The following is a 25237-nucleotide window of genomic DNA, read 5'->3' as shown; positions in this document are numbered from 1 at the left end:
CTATTAGCGCTCTGCAGCCATCAGCCTCAGGGAGGCCCTCTCTGTGCTTACTGGTCCCGCCCCCTCTCCTGGCCAGCGTTTCCTCTCTGGCTCCTTCTAAATCTTCTCCACTCTCCCCAGCCACTGAGCCCACGCCCCTCCTGTCACTCACAACGGACGACATCTGTTTTAGAGATGACAGAGATGGCATCCACTTCCTAAAACGAACCAAACTATACACTGCACTGTATCTGCACCATCCTTCTCTGTCCCCTTCATCTCAGAGGACGAGGTGTGCCTCCTGCTGGGGCAGGCCAGCCCTCTACCTGTACTCCAGACACACCTTTCATTCCTGCACTCATTTATAAATCAACATTTATTGAGTCCCCACAGCCTGGATTCATCTCCTCCTGCCTCCTGGCTCAGAGCTTATCAAAGTTTAATGTGCACACGGATCTCCTGGGGATCTCGTTAAAAAGTGCATGCCGGTTCGGCAGGACTGCATTTCTAATAAGTTCCCAGCTGATACGGCGTTGCTAGTCAGAGGACCTCAGCCCCAGGAGCAAGGTTCGAGGGGGGGAGTTCCCAAAATAACCAGCTCACTGCAGTGTCACCCAGGGAGCTTCGGAAGCTACTGAGGCCTCTGCTCCACTCCCAGGGGGTTGCTGTACTCCGGGATGTGGCCTGCGCTGCAGGATTTTTCTTTTAAAGACACCCCCATCCTGGTGATTCTAAGGTGCAGACAGTGTGGGAACCACTGCTCCAGGGGGCGTGGCCCTCCATGTGTCTCCACTCTCTCCCTGATTGCTCATCCCTCCTCCACGGCATGGTGCCCACCACCATTTGAACTTATTCAGTATCTTCCATCTTCAAAATGGCATGAAAAGGAAGAGGAAGAAAGAAAACACTACCAAACTGTCCTTCACTCCTGCTGTGCTCATTACCTGCCCCCTGTCCTCTCCTCCTTGAAAGCCAAGCTTCATGAAACAGCTCCCTGCCCCGCCCCCTCTGAGTGCTCCCCCCTGCTCACCCCTGACTCCCTTGGACCCCATACCGTTCTCTGTGTTACCGCATTCGTGCGAGTCTTCTCCCACCCCGCCCCCCACTCTCAGCACACCTCCGGTCTCTGGAGTTCTGTAAGGACTGTCCGGGCTTTAGTCCTGCCGCTCAGGCTCTGCCTTTGTGGTCTCGTTTTCAGCCTCAGTTTTCTCTTGCCGCCCTTACGTGTTGATCTTCCCTGAGGGTCTGTCATAGCTGTCTTCTTACCGTGAGGTCTCTCTGGCATCCGCCACCCCTTCAATGCTGCTGCTACTCACGTGTCCCCTCTAACCCGGACCTCCCCTCTGAGCTCCAGTCCCTTACATCCAAGTATCAGCCAGACATCTCTGCCTGGGTGTCTCCTCCAACTCAGGTTCCAGCCGAACTCATCCACTTGGCGCCCACACTTGGTCCTCAGCCCCGGTCCCCCATCTCAGTGAACGCTCTTCCTTGCATCCTGTGGCCCAAGTCAGAAGTCTGGGTGTCAGCCTGTACTCCTCCCTTCCCCCTCACGTCCAAACAGTCACCACGTCCTGGCATCACTGAGCACCCAGGTCCCTGCTAAACACTGAACATTTAGCATTTTTTTATTTATTCATTTTAGAGAGGGATGGGAGGGAGAAAGAGAGATAGAGAGAAACATCAATGTGCGGTTGCTGGGGGTTATGGCCTGCAACCCAGGAATGTTCCCTGGCTGGGAATCGAACCTGGGACACTTTGGTTCCCAGCCCGAGCTCAATCCACTGAGCTACGCCAGCCAGGGCTTAGCATTTTTTTTTAAAGCCATCCCTGTCCCTGTGTTGCTTAGGGTCTGGTGACAAACTGTTGTTAGTGCTATATAAAAAGTCTTGGTGCTAAGACAGCGCCTGGTGCGGGCTTGGGTGGCAGGAGGCATCCCAGACAGAGCAGGGCCACTCCGTGTGGATGCCCAGGAGCGACAAGGTGCAGATGGAACTCAGGCGGGGCTGGTGGTGCAGCTGGGGAGAAGTGGAGGGACTCAAACCTGTCACTTCTCTCCATTCCCCGACTTTTCTACCTGAAATCATGATCAGCACCCAGGTTTCTACAACCACCTCCTAATTGCCCTCGCTGCCTCCAGCTTCGCCCCATCAGACCCATCTGTGATCCACAAGATGCTCTTAAACTGCAAGCATCATCACGTTGTGCTCTGCTCAGAACCCGTCTGTGACACCACTGCCCTAAAAATAAAGTCCCACCTCCTCCACAGAGCCTCGCCTCACAAGACCCTGTAGGTCTGTATCTTTGTCTCTCATCCCACTCGTTTCCTCTCTCCCATCCCCGCCCCCCCCCCCCCCCCCCCCCCCCCCCCCCCCCGCGTACATTTGCCCATACACATTTGTTCCCTCCCACAGAGCTGCTCCTGCCCACACCCTCTCACTTCTTCACGTGCTTTACTCCCTGCTAGTCCCCGCCTCTCCCCGGGCGCCTGCTTTACCCGCTTTCTGGTTTGTCTAGGTAACGTCCACTCCTCCTTCGGCGTTACCACACTGACCACCACAGAACTGCCGAGCAAGGGCACACCCCTGCAGTGCTCCCGCAGTCCGTGCCTGCCCAGCCCCCGTCCTCATCCGGTTGGGATCGCTTATTTCATTACCTTTCTCTATTACTCAAAAGCTCATCATTATATCCCGCACTGGATACATGCCTGGCACATAGTAGTAGGTGCTCAATAAATATTTGATGAGCAACTAGATGATGAGGCCCTGAAACCAACCAAAGAAGAGGATTCTTTGAGGCTGGGGTGGCCTGGGGGTGGTATTTCAACTGCAGAATCCTAACAGGGATGTGTGAGTAAGTAGTTAGTCAGAGCCCCAATGGTGAATTATTACAACACACTGGCTGTCCTTGTAGCCTCGTTTTTAGTGAAAAGTCAAAATACCCTCCAAATCCATTTTGAAGTTAAAGCACAAGGCCTTGGTGTCATCACCGCACCATTGAGAGGTATTACTCAGTGTTTCCGTAGCTCTGCCTGGGGCTCTAGAAATGTCTCCTGATTGATTCTTTCAGCACCCTCCAGACAGAGGTGGGCGCAGGGCGTGGGCACAGGCTGTGCGTTGTGCCACCCAGCCTGGTACCTGCCCGTGACACGGCTGTGTTCTACCCTCCTGTTCACCCCCAGCATCGAGAGCAGAGTGGACCTGAGGAGGAAACTGCGCTGCCAGAGCTTCAAGTGGTACCTGGAGAACGTCTACCCAGAACTCAGGTGCCTTCCCTACTACGTGAGCCTTTGGTGGCTGCCAGGAAAGGCCCTCAGCCAACTTGGTCTGGAAAAGGGACAGCCTGTGGCCAGCGGGATGAGGGCTTTTTAGTAGGCAGAGGTCCGAGGAGTCCAGTGAGCTCCCTCTGACCCGTGACACCCGAAGAGGAGTTACACTAATCGGTAGCATCAGGGACTGAGGTTAGCTCGGAGCAGTGTCTCTCAGCTGCTGGGGTCTGGCTGCCATACCCCAACCCCCGACGTGACCCAAGGACATAGATGGGCAGCCTCTGGCTCCATTCCAGCTCCATCTGACCTTTGAATCCTGGGTCTTTCCTTGCTGCCTTGTTCCTAAGGGTATTCTCCTCCCCAGCAGGGCCCAGGAAAAAATGCCCCTGCCATCCTCAAAGCACTGCCCCTACCTCTTAGCTGCTAGTGTAAACATCCCAAGAGCCACGGATTCTCACCTCTCCCGTGGCTTCTTTCTAGAGTTCCCAAGGATTCCTCCATCCAGAAGGGCAACATCCGACAGAGACAGAAGTGCCTGGAGTCTCAAAGGCAGAAAAACCCAGAGATCTATAACCTCAGGTTAAGCCCATGTGTCAAGAGCAAAGGCGAGGATGCAAAGTCCCAGGTAAGTGACCGGTGGGGGATTTGCAAACGTGTGCATGGACTCAGCCTCTGTCACCTGCTTTCCTGTGACGCCAGGTGTCCAGTTATAGCCAGAGCTCAGCATCAGAGGATGAGAAGCATGCCTCCCCTCAGTACGAGGCTGGGTTCGCTCTGCCGAGTTTCCAAGGGCACGGGATTTCTCTGAAGGACACCTTACCAGACAATGTCATGTCCAGAGGAAATTGCCATTAAATTAGCAGTTTAAGGAGTATGTCATCGGTGTCCAACCCGCTGGCAGTGCATGTGGGCTGGGCCAGGCAGGGCGGGTAGGACAGCTACTCCCAAATATGAAATGCAAACAGAAATGCATGTCGTTGATTGTCGCTACTCCAGCCTGAAATGCTTGCTCTATGAGTCTTTCCACTGACTTAACCCTGACTTCCAGGTAGTGACCTCAGATCTGCTAAAGCCATTAGCATCCTCTGCTCCTCCTGTCTCTGAGGAGGGCCCTCGTTCACCCCACCCTGTCCTCTGCTATTTCTTGCTTCCCCCAGGTCTGGAGGAAGCATGTTGCCCCCTCTCAGAAAGGTTGCCTGGTGACTTAGTTGATTCGCCGACATAGCGTCCCCACGTTCAGTGGGCCAGTGCTCTCCCTTCTGGTGATGGAACAGCTCTTCAAAGGTCACTGACAAACACGTGGCCTGCTTCAACCCCTGTGACATTTTGTCCTGCTGGATGCACTGAAGAACACCCATCCCGTAAACTCCCCCGCTGGCCGTGCTGGCTCTGCATGATCCTGATTCTCCCGCATTTCCATTCTCCCTGTCTCTCTTTTCTTTGCTGGATTCTTTCCCAACTCTCTTACACTTACAGTGAACATTCACTAAGAATCTCAGGTCACTGCTCTTTTCCCTGTAAGTGGTTTCTTAGAGACTTTATCCATGCTTCCGGCTTTGGCAACCTTCTGTATTCACTGATTCCCAAATTCTGTATCTTCATTTATGAATTCATTCATTCAGTCATTCACTCATTCAGCACACATCTGTGTTCTCTGCTAGCTGTGATGATGCAGAAATGAAAGGCCAGGCCACTTTGGTCCCTCAATGGGTCTAATGCTTATTGCTGCATTAGACCCATTGAGGGACCATGGAGGTCCCCAACTGTGGTGTGCACATGTGCGCACGTGTGCACCTGTGTGCATCTGTGAAGTATGCACCTTGTAGGACTGGCTTATGGCACCTTTCTCTTCCTTTCAGCATCTGCTCCTCCTTTCTACATAAACCCACAGTCCTGTCTTTCTGCTAATGCATCGTGGCCTCCAGGCGTTCTTGCCTCTTCCCTCCTACCTCTCTCTTCTTGACTGGCCTCTTGGCCTGTCTAGAAGGAGTCCTGTCTGCCCCTCTGCCCTTCATTGGATTCATACATCCCTCTTTCCTGCTCCCACCTTTTCTGTCTGAGAGGCTCAATCAAGGAAGTGATACAAGAACCCTATAAAGTAGGTACAATAGTCCCCTTTATCCACAGTTTCATTTTCCATGGTTTTAGTTACCCATGGTCTAAAAGTATTAAGGAAAATCCCATAAATAAACAACCCATAAGTTTTAAGTTACACATCATTCTGAGTAGCGTGATACAATCTAGGGCTCTCCTGCCTCATCCTGGATTCGAACCATCCCTTTGTCCAGCATGTCCACACTGTACACGCTCGCCACCCTTTAGTCACTTAGTAGCCTGCTGCATTATCGGATCTGCCGTCACAGAATAGCAACACTTGTGTTCAAGTGACTTTTATTTTACTTAATAATGGCCCCAAAGCACAACAATGGGATGCTGGTATTCAGCTATGCCTGCGAGAAGCCATAAAGTGTTCCCTTTAAGTGAAAAGGTGTGTCTGCAGATGAAAGAAACATAGTATATATGGGGCTCAGTGCTATTCAAAGTTTCAGGCATCCACCAGGGGGTTTGGGATGTACCCTCCAAGGATAGGGGGGCAGGACTACTGTGTGACTATTGTCCTCATTCTATAGACGATGGAACCCCAAGGCCTAGAGAGATTATCCAAGGTTACACGCCAGTCAGTGATGAAGGTGGATGTAGAAAATCCGGCCACCATGCTGTAGCTCTGCTATTATCACTGTCGCCAGACTCACGGCTGGTTTTAGAACCCGTTTATTCAGATTTAATCACAGAAGCTGTCTGTCCCTGAGATCCTCTCCCAGGTTGTAAATATTAAAGCTATAAATCAGCTCTACTTTGACAGAAGAGAGCTGGCAAGAAATTCTCCTCCTTGGCCACTTCCCAATGGCAACCCCCATGAGGAGGGAAACAGAGGTCACACCCATTGTCAGGACTGGGCAGGGTGCAGACCAGAGAGGGGGCCCCTTCCCTGCCATCAGTGGGAACTGGGCATGTAGGAATGGAAGCCACACTTGGGGGACTCCACACCAGACCAGGGGGCTTGCAGAGCTCTGGCTTCCAGCCTGCACTACCCCCTTTTCTTCCCACCCTTGGCTCTGTCCCCCATGGTGACCTCCATGCCTGCATGTCCAGGTGTGGTCACACCCCTCTCCATGGTCCCCCTTGGGTCTGGGGGTGTGTGCTGGGGACACACTACACCTCAGGAAGGCCAACCCAGAGGAGACATCCACACACGTCCTGAAATCAGACTTGGGCCATTTGGGTCCTAGATGTCTAGAGTGGACGATCACCGTTTCTGAAAGCCAAGAGCTCTGAGTCCTGCTTCCCACTGGCCACTCACTGTCCAGGTCACATGTCGCCAGGCACGTGGGTGTCTTCATTGTTGAAAGGAGGCTCTCAAACCACGTCTGTCCTCTGGCTCTGATGCTGGCTTGTGTCCCTGCTTCGCCCCCAGCCCCATTCGTCCTTCTCCCTGCCTTAGCTCCCTTTCTTGGCTAGCTCATCAACTTGGGAGCAAAATGTTTTATCTGAGTGTGTATTGAAGACATCAGTAAACCGATGCCTTAGGTGGAAGGCAAGAGAGAAACACCATGCGTTTGTAAATGTGTGAAGCCTGAACAGCCTCCAGGTTAACAAGTTCCCTCTTAACTGCGTTGGCTTCCCTGGAAAAATATGTATTGGATTCCCTAGAAGGAAGACAGATGCACCAATCCAGTTTCTACCCCAATTTAAAGAAAAGGAAACCACATCAATGAAAAACTTCTGAGGGTGTTCTTCTACCTGGATCCCAGCACTTCAGGCTACTGGCTCGCGGCACAAGTGTGCAGATAGCTGGGAACCCGGGCGGGGGTGGGGGCGGGGGGGGGGGGGGAGGGGGGCGTGGTTAGATGAAGAGAAAAGCTCTTCCCCGGACCCAGACTCATACCGGTTCCTCTAGGTGAGCCTGCCAGTGGGACAGGTCGCCAGCATGTCACCTTCCCCACCTGATACCACCTTTCCTCCCTGAGTTTTCTCAATACCCCCTTGGGAGTGGACCCATCGCAACTGCCACTCCAGCCTCTCCTGGGAATCAAAGCAAAGGCAGATTTCTAAAGGAAAACCTCTAGGGCAGGGGTGTCAAACTCATGCTCACCAGGGGCCACATCAGCCTCACGGTTACCTTCAAAGGGCCAAATGTAATTTTAGGACTGTTGTAACTACTCTTTAACAGTTAAGCGAGAGCTCGGCAATGCTGCCAGGTAGAAACAAGGTGCTTAGCAGATAAAACAAGGTGGAGGGCCGGATTCGGTCCGCGGGCCTTGTGTTTGCCACCTGTGCTCTAGGGCCATGTCTTCCTCTTTTCCATCATTACAGTCAACATGCAGACGGTAACTAGCACTGGTTCTGTAGCCAGCACGCTTCTGGACATGGTTCTGTGTTAACCCATTTATTCCGGACAGTGACCTTCTGCAGTAGGTGCTGACTCTATCTTCATTTTTCATCTGAGGGAACTGCAGTGCAGACTTAAGTAACCCACCCAAGTTTACAAGGGTTCATAAGTGGGCGAGCCGGGGTTCCAGCCCCGGGAAGTCAGTGCATTTGGGTGGTCCTTCAGGGATCCAGGTGCATCAAGAGGTCAGCTGAACTCAAGTTTCACTTGAACCCACCACCTCATTCCAGACATCTTATCTGAACAGCTTCAAGGGAGTGTTCCATGGACTAGTGTGCTGCCCGGTGTGGCCTTAGAGGTTCAAGGCCAACTGGTGACCCCGGTTACTCTCAGCTCAGATCCCATCTCACTGAGGAGGTCCCCCATTCACCACTTACCCTGAGGTCTGCTCCTTGTGTTGCCCAAAATAACGTTGCCTTCAGTAACAGGTTTTCTCCATTACATTGTACCGACCTCCCAGAGGTAGGAACCTATGACGATTAATTAGACAATGAACATGAAGTACCTAGACGGGACGTGTCAGCTCGGAGTGACTAGTTTGGCCACCCAACCACAGCATGAGCCGTGGTGCTGCCTTGTTTCAGTGTTTCTTCTCTGTCATTTCCTACTTCCCACACAGGAGAGGTTTTGAATGGGAAACACGCCACCACTGATAAATGCTGTGCGTGTCTGCATTGATGAAAACACAGCCCCCCCGCTAACTTTTCTCTCTGTGTCAGTGTTTCTCTAGTCTCACCCAGCCACTTCTCCTTCCCACGTGTCCTTGAAAGCGCTATTCCCGGAGACTCTGCACCAGGGGCCAGGCACCGGGCTAAGTGTGTCCACATGCTTCACTGTGTTCTTCAACCCCCTGAACTATGTCCCGTTATTGCTCCCATCTCACAGATGGAGTAGATGAGGCGTAGACAAGTTGGCCAGTGCTCCCCAGGCGATGAGTAATACCAGAGCAGGGTGCAGACACAGAGCAGCTGCCCCCAGAGACCGAGCCCTTAAAACTAGGTGAGGGTTTCTCAACCTCAGCACTGCCAGTGCTTTATGCCAGGTAAGTCTTTGTTATGGGGACAGTCCTGTGCGTTGTAGGATGGTTGGCATCCCTGGCCCTACCCACTAGGTGCCAGTAAGTAGTCATAATGATCAAAAAATGTCTCCAAAGCCAAATGACTTCGGGGAAGGTGGACAGGGGCAAAATCTCCCCGGTGAGAACTGTGGCCCCAGACCACTTGTTTCTGGCCTCCTGGAGGGGCCCCTGGACCATTTGAAGTTCAGCCACTGCGCCCCAGCTCATCTTCATGCATGCACCTCTCAGAACTTTGCTCCTTCAGTTTACTGCTCTAGAGAAAATCTCTGATGTGCGTCTCCATCCAGTGCAAGACCGTAGGCTCCAGGCGGAGAGACCTGTTTCATCCCAGCTTTCACAGCTGTGGCCAGATGCGCATCTACTAGAGAGGGGTCTGCTGTGCCCGCTGCCAGGCAGCCTCTTCTCCCACCGCAGTGGCTGTCTACAGGGACCTCCTCCAAGCACAGAGGGCCTCGGGGCTGTCCATCCTGGACCATCCTGCTCCATCATCAGCTCCCCTCTTCTGGCAGAGAACCCCCTCCTCCCCGGCCCCTTACCAAAGGAGGCAAGGCCACCCACACCACCTCCAAGAAGGCCTCTGGGTTTTCTCCCATGGGTATGGCTGTGCCTGTGTGCCCTGTGGGGGTCTGAATTAGCTAGTCCCCCTGATGGGACCCTCAGCAGGGGCCCAGCGCTTACCAACTGGGTCCAGGCCAGTCTGAACAGCCACTGCCGCCCTCCCAAATCCATTTCTGACTCTGGGATTTGTTTCATAAACACATTCATCACCGGCCATTCCGGGGAAGTCTGACCGGCTGCAGGGTGGGAGTTGGAAAGCCCCCCCGCCGCTCCTGTGCCCGCTCCCGTGTTCTGCTCCCCAGCCTCCTCTCCCGAGGACGAGGCCATCGAGCAGCGCTCCTCTGGGAAACTGAGAGGCCGAATTATTTCAGTGCCAGTAAAGCACCAGCTAATGGAAAATCCATGTAGTGAAAAGGCTTCAACCCCTATCTGTGCAAGACCCTTGGGGGCCTTGGGGTGGTTTCCTCAGGCACTAGCCCCAGGCGTGGATCCTGTGTATTCCTTCCCAAAAGGCATTTGTGGGTGGGGTGCCTCTCATGTCAGAGAACCTCCCTCCCCACACGCCCCCAGCACCAGCCCCAGCACTTTCAGTTCTCAAAGCCACTTGGTTGGCACTTTTTTTTTTCAATTCTTTTCATCTCATGGCACAAACTAATTACTAAAATTCTACAGCACACCAAAAAATATATATTTTTTGACAACCTGACAAAAAATAGGTATAATTTTGATTGATTTACAAAAATAATAGTAATTACCTGTCCTTTCTGCTCCAAAGTGACTTTTTAAGAAATCAGGTGCCTATACTTTTATACAAGGATTACTGGTACCAAGAATTAACCAATCAGATGCAGCCTTATTATGCTATGTGACCAATAAGATACGACTCTAGGGTTCAAGACTGAGCATTCACACCAGACGGCTATTGTTGTGTTGGTGTTGCCATTTTTTTTTATTTGACAATCTAAGGGAAAAGAGGTCAGTGCCCCTGACTAAATAGTCAGGTGTTGCATGTCTTAAAAATTCTTGTGACACACCAGTTGAAAATCAGAGATTATGGTATATTTTTAAAGTTGTTGGTTAGGGTTAGGGTTGGTGATAAGATAATTGCAGGGTGATAGGTAAATTGCTGAGGCACAGTTCCCTGCCAGCTGGGGGGCGGGGGGTAGGCCTGGGTCCATGGCTCCCTGGTAGCCTTGCCCTTGAAGCTGGGCCTTTCCTCCTTTCACAACAGAGCAGGGAATTCCCTGCACAAAATCCGGGCTCTTCTCCCACCTTTATGATAAAGATGGGATCCCGAATCCCTCACCCAAGTAGTCCAAGTCTGATTTCAGGACGTGTGTGGATGTCTCCTCTGGGTTGGCCTTCCTGAGGTGTAGTGTGTCCCCAGCACACACCCCCAGACCCAAGGGGGACCATGGAGAGGGGTGTGACCAGCCTGGCCATGCAGGTATGGAGGTCACCATGGGGGACAGGGCCAGGGGCGGGAAGAAAAGGGGGCAGTGCAGGCTGGAAGCCAGAGCTCTGTGAGTCCCCTGGTCTGGTGTGGAGTCCCCCGAGTGTGGCCTCCATTCCTACATGTGCAGTTCCCACCAATGACAGGGAAGGGGCCCCCTCTCTGGCCTGCACCCTGCCCAGTCCTGACAATGGGTGTGACCTCTGTTTCCCTCCTCATGGGGGTTGCCATTGGGAAGTGGCCAAGGAGGAGAATTCCTTGCCAGCTCTCTTCTGTCAAAGTGGAGCTGATTTATAGCTTTAATATTTACAACCTGGGGGAGGATCTCAGGGACAGACATGTTCCATAATTCAACGAATGAAAGGGTTCTAGAACCAGCCGTGACTCTGGCAGTAGCAATAGCAGAGCCGATGGAAAGAGTGTGTGCAGGGGCCACTTACGAGGACATGACTCTGGATACCCTCTCTGAGCCTTACTTTCACCATCTGTAAAATGGGGATAAGAATAGCAATCTAATCCGATCTTCACGAGAAACCTATTCATCTGTGTAAAGCGCCCAGAACAGTCCTGGCGCACAGTAAGGGCTCCACAGGTACTAGCCATCACTGGCAGTCCCATCTTGGCTCTGCAGCGCCTCTGTGCATACAGACGTCTTCTCCGTTTCAGCTCGTTCTGGAGGAAGGCAGGGCATGTGTGGAATGGTGACGTACCCAGGCCGGGGGGGAACTTGATCTGTCCCAGGAAGTACATTTCACAAGGTTTTACTAGGAGAAAAATTCAAACACATATAGATCTGGAAGTAGATGGAAGGGTGTAAGAACCCCCAGGTCCCAAGTTTTCTCAAGTCATGGCCCGTCTTTTTTCATCTACATCTCCATCCACTTCCCAGGGAGTACTTTCTGGTCTGGGTCTTCTCCCAACACCAGCCACTTAAGAAGGGACAAGAGAATTCACAGGCATATCCCAATCCTTGGGGACAGAGGCTCCCACTGGGCCGGTGGCCCTGTCTAGGTGTGAGAGTCAAAGGAATGTCCCAGATCAGGAGAGACAGCAGTCAGCATCCTGTAGGGACAGCAAAAGGACCCAAGCCTGTGGGAAGGGAGAGGAACAAGCCAAGTCACAGAAGGCATCGAAGATGTTAGTAGACAGTGGAGGTCGGGAGAGAACAGGGCCAGGAGGTAGCTGCCATGAGCTAGGGAAGGTGGAGAGCAAGAGGCAGGTAAGTACTGTATCAGCTTATGAGCCACAGGGTCCTAGTGTGCTGGCTGGCCGGCTAAGGACCCTGTTTTCATTCTTTGGCCAAGGAGAAGTGGCCATTGAGGGGCGTGGTCTAGATGCTGAAGGTCATCTGGTTGGCGGGGGTGAAGTGAAGGTGAAGAGATTGTCCTCTTTGCCCCATGATCAAGGCAAAGGGCAAATCTCCCCATTTTCCAGCCTGGGCAAAACCTCTAGGAGGTTCACATTTTGATATTATTATGCCAGTGCTTTTACCCCTTGATGAAAGAACTAGAAAGTATGTGGCTTTTTCAGCAGTCAGTTGCACTCCGATCTCTGGCACTTTGGAGGAAATACTGAGGAGCGTGCTTCTTAACGAACCTCACAGAAAGCCCCTTTCCCTTTGTCATCAGGACTCTGCTTGTCCGTCCAGCTTCTCAGCTTCCCTCCCTGCTGCCGCTCGGGGGCCAAGAGACCTACACTGCCGGGAGTGCTGGCGCTCATGCGCCCTCCAGAATAATTTTAGTTCTCATGTCTTTCCTCCTTCCCTCTACACTCCTCTTCCACTAGCTGCCTCGGGACACTTTGTCCCTCTGTCTGCCTCTTGTCATAACTCTCATGTTCCCACAACACTGAGTTAGACTCCTTGTCAGAGAAGAAGGGACATTCTAAAGACAGCTGAAGGGTGCAGCCTGCCAGGTAGCTGCTAGAAACGTCAAGTACGGAGAACAGACACCTACCAAAACACAAATCAGAGACCACGCAGCTTGGCAGGGGTGTTGCTCAGCTCCCCCCCGAGGTGGCCTGCGTGCCCCAGGCCAGTCCCCATTATGGGGTGTGGGGACAGAGACTGCAGTGGGAGCATGACCAAGTAGCATTTTCCAACTGATGCTTGTTGACAAATGATTTCTGCTTGCCCCACCCCCACTGCGTTTTACCAAGCTGTTATGTTATCACACGTGAGCACAGGAGTATCCCACCAGTGGTGGCTTCTTCCAAGGATCCTAATGTGACCCTTCCTGGCCTCTGCCCCTCCAGATCTGGGCCTTCACATACACCCAGCAGATCCTCCAGGAGGAGCTGTGCCTGTCAGTCATCACCTTTTTCCCTGGTGCCCCAGTGGTTCTTGTCCTTTGCAAGAATGGAGATGACAAACAGGTAAGTGCAGAGTGGGTGTGCCCTGGGGCGTGGCTGCCTACAATAACCTGATGGCCTGTGTAGGTCTGAGTCTCCTATGCAGGAAAAGAGAGAACCTATAGAAGAAGAGTGTTGATAAGAAAGAGGCCCTTATGGTTAGGACAGAGGTGGATGTTGATAAGAAAGAGGTCCTTATGGTTAGGATAGGGGTGGAGTGCTGCCTCTGATACCCTCCCTGAGGCCAGCCAGCAGCGGTGGTCAGCTTGCCACACGAAAGCTTACCGACATTGTCAGACCCCACTGTGTACGTGTATCTTGTACTATCATGTCTTGTCCCGAGTCCCACCTGGGATCCCAGAGCAGGAAAGGACTGGGACAAAGCCTCGGGACCACAAGGCTGAGCAAGGCTCAAACCTTTGCCTTCAGGAGCCTTGGGCTCTGGCAGGATGTCCACCAAGCTCGTAGTACTCTGGGTACACCACCTGTTCCATTCCCCTAGCAGCAAGGTACTAGCTCCACCCAATTTCCTGCCAGTTGCTCACTGGCATTAGGGAAACTGAGATTCAAATGCCCATTTGTGTCTCACTCACTGGCTGTGTGACCCATGGCAGCTTATTGGATCTCTCTGAGCCTCAGCTCCTTCTTCTAGGAAATGGAGCCCATGGTGCCCAACCACATAGGGTAGCTGTTTACAGAAATTAACTGACATGGCCCATGGCCTGTGGTCAGTGGTGATTTTCCAACACACGTCCATTCCCGCCCTACTTGTCGTGCAAGGTGACCTCTGGGAAGCAGCAGCATGAGACGCACCCCCCCCCCCTCTGCTCGGGGGGGGGGCCCCCCCATGTGCTGAAGCACTTTGGAGGAGCGGAGGTTTACGTGCTGCCCAGGAGGCCCACCCACCCCGACCCCTCTTGCGTCGGCATCCTCCAGCTCACTCACTCCCACCCTCCGAGACTGTGCAGACACTGAAGGTGGATCATTTCTTTGGTTGCTTCTGTGACTAACTCGCTTCACATTTTCTGGCCTATTGCTTGGAAGGTTACTCCCTTCTAATGAGTTTTCCTAGCAAACGTATTGATTTTGCTTTTACTTTTTTTTAAATCTGATTAAAAAAAGAAAAACAACAATACCTGGTAAAGCAATTAGTCGCAGTTTTATTTCTCCATGGGACCGTGAAGTCGAGTCTCAAGGGGACCCTAGCCATGTGGTTAAGCATTTCTGATTCTGCCGGACCTCCTGGTGTTATCGCTAGGACCTGGCCTTGGCCAGAGAATCCGGTTCATCCTCTCTCCTCTCCGCCTTCTCAGCAGTGGACCAGGACCGGCTCCCGCATCGAGCACGTGGCGTCTCACCTCTGCCTAGACACAGACACGTTCGGTGATGGCACGGACAACAACAGGGAAATCGTGGTCAACCCGTGTGAGTCCTCACTCATGAGCCAGCACTGGGACATGATGAGCTCGTGAGGACCCGTGCGGGAACCAGCGGGGACTGTGGGGCGGCACGTCCCCGGAGGAGAGCAGACTGGAACTCAGGCTGCGAGCCACCGGCCCGTGACTGTTGCAGACGCCCTGACCTGGGAGGTGGAGGCAGAGCCCCCAGGGCAGGAGCGGCTGTCTCAGGGAGGATGGAGGAAAAGTTATGAGCAGAGTGGAGCTCCCAGGCACACCCCGCCTCTTCTCAAGGCCGTGAAGCTCCAGTCCCAGCCTGATCTGCCCCTGATTTGTGTCTGGAGACAGATCTAATGGGAAGCGGTCGTGTTTTTCCCTTGCTTACATGAGAGGCTGGAGAGAAAAGTCACTCACTACTAGGTCAGGGCTGAATTGAAAGTTAAAGAGTGGAGGTTGGTTGTTTTCTAAACAAATAAAGAAACTTAAGAAGTTTTCCGTGTGCTTCTTACTTTGCTTCTACTTGGATTAGCTCAGGGCTGGGCCAAGTTCTCCACCGAGTGGATGCCTGGGGGATGCGGGGCCTTGGGGGCCTTGTGGCAGCTGGATGAAGCAGAGAACAGGGAGGTGGGAGACCTTGGCTGCCACCAATGTGCTGTGTGACCCTAGAAAGACCTGTCACTTCTCTGGCCCTTCATTTCCTGTTATGTCAACTTGGGGTGTAGGTGCTCATCAGTGGTCCTTACCCCGGGATACATGGTCTGTGTGTGTCGTCTGAGGAATTTTACCTGTTCAAGGGGCTCTGGGTTCTGCCCAGAGGGGGCTCCCCCTTCAGTGGGTCCAGGGTGGGGTCCAGGCTCAGCTGATTCCAACACCCTTCCCTGGTTTGAGTTACTGCCCTAGATGGGTGGCTGTGTGGGCCCTTATGGCCCTCTTGTCAGTGGCCACTAACGCAAAGAATTTCCTACCATCATCAATTCCCTGCATGTTCTAGGTTCAGTGGGTGTCCATTCATAACTAGAGTTTAAGAGAAGAACCAGTCTGTGTTGTTCAAAAGTTCCCCAAACCTGCCTGCACATTCTCAGCCGAGGTAAGGTCACCACATACGGATTAGTTACAGTCTTAGTTACCGATTGCTAAGTAACAACGTACCACAAAGCTTAGCTGCTTAAAGCAACACACATTTATTCTCTCTTGGTTTCTATGGGGCAAGAATCAAGGCGCAGCCTCACTGGGTGCCCTGCTCCAGGGTGCCTTAAGAGGCTACGATCCAGGAGTTGGCTGGGGCTGCAGCCATCTCAAGGTGCAACAGGGGGATCTGTTCTGAGTTCACCCAGCGGTGGTTGGCAGGATTCGGTTCCTCAGGGGCTGTTGGTCAGAAGCTTCCCTCTGTTCCTTGCTACGTAGGTCTCTTCAATGCAGCAGCCTGTTTCACCGAAGCAGGCAAGCCAGGGAGGCCCGGATCTTTTATAACCTGGTCTCACAAGTCCTTCCCCATCACTTTTCCCATCTTCTACTTAATAGAAGCAAGTCAGTAGGCCCAGCCCCCACACAAGGGCAGAGGGTCACACGAGAGCTGATGCCGGGAGGTAGGGATCCCTGGGACCCTTGCAGAATCCCGCCACAGTAACTGTGATGCCCTGGACAGGTGTCCGTCTCCCCTTCATCCAGAAAGTCGTCCATGGCTGGCAGTTGGGCAAGCTCACAGTATATAGGGTTGGCCAAAAAGCCTGTTTAGTTTTCTCTGTAAAAGATATTTTTCATTTTCACCAATAACTTTATTGATTTGGATATTTTGAGTATATTGACTATCCTCTATGTGGTATAACATTGATTGTTTCTCAATTAAATGTCTTGATTTGATCGCTATCAACTTCAACTGGTCTACCCGACCGTGGAGCATCGTCCAGTGAGAAATCTCCGGCACGAAACTTCACAAACCACTTTTGACAGGTTCGATCAGCCACAGCACCTTCTCCGTACACTGCACAAATCTGTGTTTTTGCATTTCAGTTGCATTTTTACCTTTCTTGAAATAATAAAGCATAATATGCCGAAAACATTGCATATTTTCTTCCATCTTCAGTATGAAAATGGCGGCACAAAAAATCACCAATTTTGATAACTTTTTTAAATGCATGCTCACTCATATGACAGCTGTCACCATACAATCGAACAAAATTATTTTCAATGAAATTCAAGACAACTAAGCACTACTAGAGCTATGTTACGTAAAAAAAAAAATGAATTTTTTGGCCAACCCAATAAAATGCATGACTGGCCAACTGCAGATGTGGCTGTATTTGGTCGCACTCTTGCCTTAGTTATGATTTGGCTCTTTGGGGAACTATTTCAGTCCCCACTGTGAAAAGGAGGGGAGGCCCTGGAATAAAGACATCTGAAGGAGACGTTCTCATGTCCCCTTAAGCTGTGTGTCCACAGACTTCAAGCCAGTCTTGCTAAGAAGAAAGAACAGAAGGGGCATCAACACCCTTTTCCCTAAGTGGGGGAGTCAGGCACTGCACTAAAATAACTAAAGGAGCTGGCCTTGTCCCCATCGGTCCCCTTGTCTCCCTCTGCATATGCACCTGTCCCTGGGTTCCCCGGTGGCAGGAAAGCTGTCTCTTGTCTTGCTTCATTGCCAGCCCTGGGCTGGGCACATCAAGTGCTCAGTGAATGTTTTCCTAAACAGATGATTGAAACAACTATCCTTGCCCAAGACGACGTGACTCTACTTACTTTTTACTACCCCCTAAAAAGTCACAACGTGCAGGTGGCTGTAGGTCTGTCTCAAACATCTGAGGAAATGGGGAAACAGGAGTGGATGCCTCTGCCCCAAGGGGGCCTTTTTAAAAATCTCGGCTGCTTTCCATGTGGCAGGAGAACAAGCACTCGCCCATCCCACCACTTCCCACTTGCTAGAGAAGGACTCGGGGCTGCGAAGGACGTGGAGGGTCACCTGCTAGTGGAGGTAGGGATGGGCAACATGCAGCTGCTGGGCGTGCATCTGTTCTTGTATTTACTGAAGTGTAATTGACCTGTAACATTAGATTAGTTTCAGGTACAAGGCCATGTGTCCGAAGGCCTCCCCAGTGGAAAATACAGGTTAAAAACTCTGACGATGCAAACAGAAGTCACTACAACTGTGTAGTTATCCACATGTCCTCTGTCCACTAAGCCGGTGATGATGAAGCTGAAGCAAGAGTAATTTGTGACTTAAAAGCAAGAACAGTAGCCATTCAAACCCTCAACCAATCCAAGACAAAGCTAATGATACCCTGATAGGACAGCAACCTGCTCCAGTGTGAGACGCCTATGACCTGCACACGCACAGCCAAACGAGTGTGACCTGGTGGTCAGGGTTTCTCTGATGGGCGCTGAGTTATTGGCCTCAGTTAACTCTAATCACTGAGTTTGAATTTCCATAACCTAGAGTATGTAGCTCAGGAGGCCTCCCGTAGCTGTGGGTGAAAGTGAAAGTCTTTCAAATGACATTGACCTATGAAAACAAAAAGAACCCATACTCTTCAAATTCCTAGGGCTCACAGGACTTAGACTCCAAACTGAGGTTAAACAGTCACCACCCAGGGAGCACAACTGGCTCATGGGAACTCATGTGAACAGTATGGGCTCCTATGTATCTTAATGGTGTAACGTACACATTACATGAAGGAAAAGTTATACATATATGTGAGTGCACATGTGTGAAAAGGAGAGAGGCAGGGGTCCCGGGCGCTCTCTAGCATCTGGATGAGAGTCGGAGTGATGATGGTATTGAATGGGTGGGAATGGGAGTTTTTAGGTCATTCTGGGGCCAGCGTGGGTGGCCCGGCCGGTGCCATATTGAATCTGAGACTCGCCCCCTTCGTTCTCTTACGTGCTGTGTAATTTCTGTGCGTGAGCGCCTCTTCGGTGGTAGTTATTTCCTCTGGGCCCCCTGGTTACGGAGGCATGCATGCCTCAGGGAAGGTTCGAGTTTGTCTCTGCTGGGTTCTGTTGATTTCAAACCAATCTGTACATTAATTTCCCCATTTGTGCTTCCCACGCTGTGGGACGATGATACAAATTTAGACCCCGCGTCTGTGCTTGGCACAAGTTTGGATTTTGATCTTTTGCAGATGATCTTTCTCCACCCAAATTGTCTTCTTGCTTTTGTGCCATCGCCGCTTACCTAGCTGGGTGGGGATCATCTGGCCCTTCTAAGCACCCAGCCCTGCGTTGGGTCCACCGCCAGCCGCAGCCACCCGCAGCCACCCGCAGCCACCCACGAGGCTGGTCTTCAGTGTCTGCCTCTGCGAGGGCGTTAGAAGCCCAGCCCGGATCACACACATCTGGTCACAACTCCGGCTTTGAATTCCCACTTGTTTTTAAAATCTGGAATTTTTCCTTCCATCCTTCTGCATGCAGCTGTGATGTCAAGTTGTTTTATTATGTTTTATACAATATTTATATGTCGGGGGGAAGGGAGCTTCCGTGTCAGCTCGGACCAAAATTCCGTAGTGCTGTAATTGGCTGTCACCACTGTCTTTCCCACCTGCTGTGGGCCCATATCTTAGTGTAGACACCCAACACATTTCCATGAATAAGTGAGGGAATAAGCCTGTGATTCTTTAGTACCATTTCCTAATTACCCCCTGGCTACAGCTATCAGACATTACAGTTTTAAAAAGACAGCAAAGGCAGAAATGTAGGGCCGAGAAGACAAATTTATAACAATGAAACCTCGTTATAATATACATAGATTTAGAGATCATGCATATTTTACTTTGTAATGACAGAGTTTAATACTGAAAGTGCTAACTGGAAAGAGCTATCAGTAATGGAAATCTTTAATACTGCAGTGGAGCCCAGCAAGAGAGAATCTGTTTTCATAAACTCTGAGGGATGGTGATGCATTCACGTCTCATCTGCAAGCGTCTGGGGCAGGTTCTCTGGCACCTGGCAACCTGAGTCCTGGCTGGCCTCGTGGAGGCTCTCACCTTTCATCTGCCGTCCACCTTAGCTGACCCACAGGAGAGTTAAACGCCCTCCCTTCCCCCACTCTGCACTCTGAGCCGTTGTCCACTGTGTCCCCGGAGAGACCTCTTTGTTCCTTTGGCGTGTGACAACACCTAGGGCAGCATCTGGCATGCTGGGGAGCACAGTGAAGGTTTGCGGGTTACGGCAGAGGTCGAGCCTGCGCGCACACGGTGGCCTCCGGGACTGCAAACGGCGGGTGGAAGCCTCGTCTACCCAGCATGCAGAGCCAACCTCCCGAGCTCCCTGGTGGTCTAAGGTCTCAGGCAGCCCAACCCAGATTAACAAAATCGAAAGCTCCGAGCGCTTTTTCATTTGCCATGGAGCTGGCTAATTTAATGAAGCCGTCACAGTGCAAACCTCGGGGCTTATTGGAAAAGGACTCGAGCACGACATTATTTCACAGCAGTAGATTGCATCATTTTCATTTCACAGCTTTCCAATGGGAAATAATAAAACAAAATTACAAACATAATGAAGAAAGAAAGGAGGCAAAAAAAAAAGAAGAACCCTTGGGTGAGAGACACATCCTCTGTGCTGTGACAGGGCTGGTTACCTTATTCATTTGAGCCAGTAAATATTACCTGGCTTCGCTCTGCAGGAAGGAGCCCAGGATGCCTCCACCTGCTGCTGAAGATAACAGGCTGCAATAACTCACTGTCCAGCACAGCCGGGAGCGGTGTGCGCCCCTGCAGAAGGCTCACTGGGTGGCCTTCTGAGAAATTCCAGCCACCAGGCGCACAGCCCCGCCCCCGGGCTGGCTGCAATGCTGGGGTGGAGGGCTGCCATTGGAGGTGCCAGGGCAAGCTGCTGGACTGTGGGTGGGCACTGTGACCCCCTTCTCTTGGGAAGACAAAGTGACTTCCCAGTAGGGCTTCCTGGGATGGAGGAAAGGTGATGGCTGCCTATCCCCATTTGCGTCTGCAGGGTGCTTCTGTGGTGACCAGGTGAGCTGACAGCCAGGGGCTAAATTCGAGTCAACCAAGAGACAAAGCTCTTTTCCAAAGCTGTTCCCAGTCACAGCACTGAGGCGGAAGATCATGGGACAGCCAGCCCTGCTGGGCTTTTTAACCTATTCCGCAGGCCTGTCCTTCAGCCCAGGGGTGCCCCGGCCTGTCCCCACAGCGAGGGGCCCCCTTCCTCTCACCCGGGCCCCAAGCCCTCTCCTGCCTGTACTGAAAATACCACTTTTCCTCTGTCAGCAGGGAGTTGGAAGCCTTCTGGAACAGTATCCCGATTTCTCCTCCCCTGGTGTACAGAAGAAAAACCTTCCCCTGAAGCTGGGCCCCGCTTTTTCTGTGGCCACCTGCTCCTCTAACGTACCTAGTCCCATGGACGCAGGGCCAGATCCTGGCTCCTCCAGCTCCTCGCTGTGTGGCCAGGGGCGAATTACTTAACTTCTCTGAACTTAATCTCCTCCTTTCTAAACCTTAATAATCTCATAATTTTAGTGTGAAATTCAAAGAGATGATTCATGTGACTTTCTCAGCACAGAGCCAGGCACGTATTATGTCTAAAAGTGTTTGTCATCATTATATTTTGTGTGTGTGTGTTTGTGTGTGTGTGTGAGGTTCAAACATCTGTTTCCAGAGCAGAGGGCAGGGACTGGGAATGTTGAGGACTGACCTCCAACCTCAGGGGTCACTTAGAAGTCAGGCAGGGGCCTGAGACTCCCCGGTGGGGCTGTCCTGGTGGTGGAGGACTCGAGCCCCCTGCAGCCCTGCTCTCTGGTTCCAAATTGGTGATGAGCAGGGCAGGGGGGAGGAAGCAGAGGGGAGCCATGCGGAGTAGCGAGGGAAATGGCAGTCTTCCGGCTGGTCTTGGCCCTTCATTGCCTGCATTTCTCTGCCACTTGCCCACTGGGTGCTTCCTCAGCCTTTGTGTTCATTCCCCGCCCGTGCACACTGATTGGGCCTGTCACCCGCGCGGAGCCCCTGTGTGTGCTGTGGGGAAGCCACGCCATGCACAATGTAAGTGGTGTCATAGACGGAAACAGGACATGCATGCTAGCCATGGAGGCCTGCAGAGACAGTCCAGCCTGGCCCGGCACCCCAGAAGCTCCCTCTTCACTCATAGGGATGGTCACGTCACTCCCCGACAATGTCTGCAGTTCGGCCTCTTATCCTATTTGAATCACCTGGTCTAACCTCTGAGTTCAGCTCTCATGCGTGAATTAGGCCCCTTTTAGCTCCTCAGCAGCCTGGCACCTGCATGATTTTTGCTTTTGGAGCTCCTCTTGGGAGCTGTCAGAACGCCATGTTTGTCTGGGCTGCCCGCACCCAGGGCCGGGGCTTCCGCCTGCCTTCCGGCAGGGTCCCCTGCTCAAGCAGTAGGGTCTCACCTATCTCACTAAACCAGGTGGTTTTACAGGACACACGGCCCTGAGAAAGCAGACAGGATGTTAAGATCCCAAAGCAGTTCAGCCAGAATGTCTTGGCAGAAAAAAAGTTAAAGAACTCTGAGGTTCAAAGGAAGAAAAGTCCTTGTGTGAGATGAACTTGAGGGATGAGTGAGACTTCAGAAGGGTGGAGATGGGGACAAATCCCAGATGATAACAGCCGAAGCAAAAGCAGAGACTTTTGCATAGGGCAGGACTGGCCTTTCTCCGTGAATGCGGAGCAGGTCAGCCAGCCTGAGGTGTAAGAGAAATGAAGGAGAATGGGTATCAGGTAAGGCCAAAGAGGGGGTTTGGAATGCCAGGCGGAAGATTTGGAACTTAACTGGGTAAGTAGTTGTGAGCCACTGAAGGTGCTGGAGCAAGGAGGTAACACTGACCAGATCCTGAGAAGGGGAAGGGAGAAGGGGTAGCAAGGCGTGGGAAGTGAGGTGGTTTGGAGGTGGGGTTCTGGGAAGAGGACCCTGTCAGAGGCCGTGTCCAGGAGAGACTATGAGGCTGGGACCATGTCACCAGAGCAGAAAGTAGCCCATGGTTACGGGAGATCGTGGTGGTGGGGGTGGGAGGAGAGGAGATGGAGCAAGGTGGGAGAACGGCCTTGATGCCAAACAGATCCTGCTCTGTCTACCTAGCAAGCGTCTTCAAGGTCCCACATTTAATTGTTCTATTTGAGTACCTGATAATTATTTAATCATAAAGCATTTTAGACACACGCAAAAGAAGAACAGTAGCTTAGCAACCACTTACACCGTGCTTCCCTACACTCGGTATTGTTCTAACAGCTTTAAAGAATTTAACTTAGTCAATCCTCATGAAAATAATAGCTACATAATAATAATTACTACTGTTCCCTCCATCTTTCAGGTAAGGAGCTTGAGGGCCAAGAAGGTTACAGAACTTGCCCAAAGTCTCCTAACTGATACTGGAAGTGAGATTCAAGTCTAAGTTTACTCCTGAGTTCTGGGCTCATAACCACTAGGCTACACTGCTCCTCACGTTGAGGTTGGAATAATGAATGTGTGTTCTTGCCACAAATATAGGGAAGTCCCTGGTGCAAAACTCCCTATGGGGATGGCTTTTCAAATCAAGTGGTTCTACATCTTTAACCACTGGTTAGCCACATCGATGTTCAAATGCGTCCACTCATTAGCCATTTGTTAGGTGAGGAAAGGAGGAGGGAACTAGCATTTAGTGAGCTACTCTTTTGCACCAGCTGTGTTTATGTGCTGCACGGTCACCATGGCGCTGAATGCTAACAGCTTTCTAATGGGAGAGCTGTTATCTTCATGATTTGACAAATGAGGAGCATGAGTCTCAGAGAAGTTAAATATATAACTGGTGAAGGTGGCCCCACCGATGGGTGGCAGAACCTCTTCTCAGTGACCACGCTGCCTCACAAAGTGCATGGTGATTCAGCCCCCCTCCCCACTGCCATATGCATAAATCACTAAGTAACAAATATTTACTAGACACCTGTTACATGACAGGCACAATGCCAGGAGCTGGCCACCAGCCCTTGCCTCCAAGGACAACAAGCGGGGGAGAGAGCGGGATCTTATATTAGAGAGTCCGGGGAGAGGAGGAGAGCAGGTGGGAAGGACGATGTGTCGGGTATGATTGTGGCTGTCACAGAGGTCACCTGGGTACAAGGAGCACAGAGGAGAGGACGGAACAGCTTCACAGAGAAAGGGTGGCTGAGGTGTGAGGCTGAGAGGACAAGGGGAAGAGAGGGCAGAGTTCCAGACCCAGGAGTCCACGTTTGCTTCTCCACAGTGCCTTTGAGTCCCTGGCTCAACCCTGGCCATGATACAATGGAGGCATTATCCTTACGTACTTCTGAGGGTTTGTTTTGACACTGGATAAGAAAATGGGACTGAAGGAAGCTGAGCCATCGCCTAGGAAACCCTTTCTGGACTCCCAGCGGGATGGGGTGCCGGGACGCTAGGTGTCCTTGGGGCAGCCTCTGTCCTCACGGAACACTTTGGGTCCCTGTGTCCTTCTGTGGGAACGGCACCCTCTGCAGAGCCCACTTAGCGCTTTGTGACCTGCACCTGTTGGTGTGTCTGCCCCCCCACTTGTTCCTAAGCCCCTCACAGGGTGGGACCCCCTGTGTCTGGCAGGGCTGGTGCTCAGGGTGCCTGATGAACTGAGCCACCCTAAGTGGACCAAACCAGATTTTCCAGATTAAACTGCTCCTTCATTTGCTCTCATGTCTAATCAGCCGGGCCAGGGCCATAGACATTTTTCTGTCCAGAATGGGCCCTTGCAACCTGAGCAGCACAAATAGGCCATTAGTTCATTGTGACTACAAGCACTCTTTCTGTTGGATCGTGAAGCAAATGAAAAACTCTCAGACTGTTGCTTCTGTTGATGGGTAATCAGGTACTTCTGCCCTGCGGCCCCGGGGAATTGACAATATGCAGTTAATGGGAACTTCGGAGCATTCAGAACTGCCTTGAGGGAACTCCTGCTGTGCTGAGGTTCACCCAGCCACCCTGAGCAGGACTGGCCCTCCCGAGGATGGCAGGGCACAGCTCAGAGGGATGACTGCTGACTGACCTTCCTCCTTGCCACAGTTGGCTGTGGGACATCCAGACAAACTCAGCTTCTGATAACAGCCAACCTGTGAGGCAGTGCCTGGGGAAGGGAGCCCATAGGAAGGCACAGTGGGCACCAGCAAATGTGTGCCAACCACAGTCATAGTTCAGACTCCAGAACCAGGGGCTCCAGTGAGGGAGTGTGGCTTGGAGATTAAGTCCTTGCGTCTGCTGGGAATCCAGTGTAGTGCAACATGAATGCTTTATTGTAAAGCAAAGTTGCCCTGGTGGGTGTGGCTGAGCTGGTTGGAGTGTCATCCTGTAAACGGAAAGGCCGTGAGTTCAAGTTCCAGTCAGGGTGCAAACAAGAGGCAATCAGTTGATGTTCCTCTCCCTCTCTCTCCCTCCCTTCCTATCTCTCTACAAATCAAAAAGCATGTCCTGGAGTGAGGTTTAAAAAAATAAGAAACAAGATAAAATAAGGCCAAGTCGTTCCTGGGAAAACAGGTGTGATTACCTCTGCCTCTTCCCTACCCCTTCTTCCTAACTGCAAGAGCCCGACTGCATTGCCTTAAATTGTGCATTTCTATGGTAGAATGAAAGAAAAGTCTAGAAGGCCGAGCGTGAACAGAATCTTGAAACAGCATTTCAAGTCCAAATTCAGCTTTTTGGTAGGTCTGCACCCACGTAATAGCAGCCACTTGCTTCTGTTTTCAAATGTCTTTAGAAATCACTCCGTTTGCTCTAACCAAAGCAATACTTC

General features: G+C 51.8%; 1 protein-coding gene across 1 annotated transcript in view; it reads left to right on the top strand.

Annotated features, from left to right (window-relative positions):
- GALNT14 (polypeptide N-acetylgalactosaminyltransferase 14) overlaps window positions 1–15019 on the top strand; it is a 190621-nt gene extending 175602 nt beyond the window's left edge. The window contains exons 12-15 of the mRNA XM_028516309.2: window positions 3158–3241; window positions 3725–3869; window positions 13037–13156; window positions 14446–15019. Of these exons, the coding sequence (XP_028372110.1) occupies window positions 3158–3241; window positions 3725–3869; window positions 13037–13156; window positions 14446–14604 (508 nt within the window). The 3' untranslated portion in view covers window positions 14605–15019. The remainder of the gene's footprint in view (window positions 1–3157; window positions 3242–3724; window positions 3870–13036; window positions 13157–14445) is intronic.
- The last annotated feature ends 10218 nt before the right edge of the window (window positions 15020–25237 follow it).

Source organism: Phyllostomus discolor, chromosome 6 (assembly GCF_004126475.2).
Source record: "Phyllostomus discolor isolate MPI-MPIP mPhyDis1 chromosome 6, mPhyDis1.pri.v3, whole genome shotgun sequence".
In the NCBI taxonomy this organism is placed as follows: domain Eukaryota; kingdom Metazoa; phylum Chordata; class Mammalia; order Chiroptera; family Phyllostomidae; genus Phyllostomus; species Phyllostomus discolor.
This window is presented reverse-complemented; position numbering and strand designations above follow the sequence as displayed.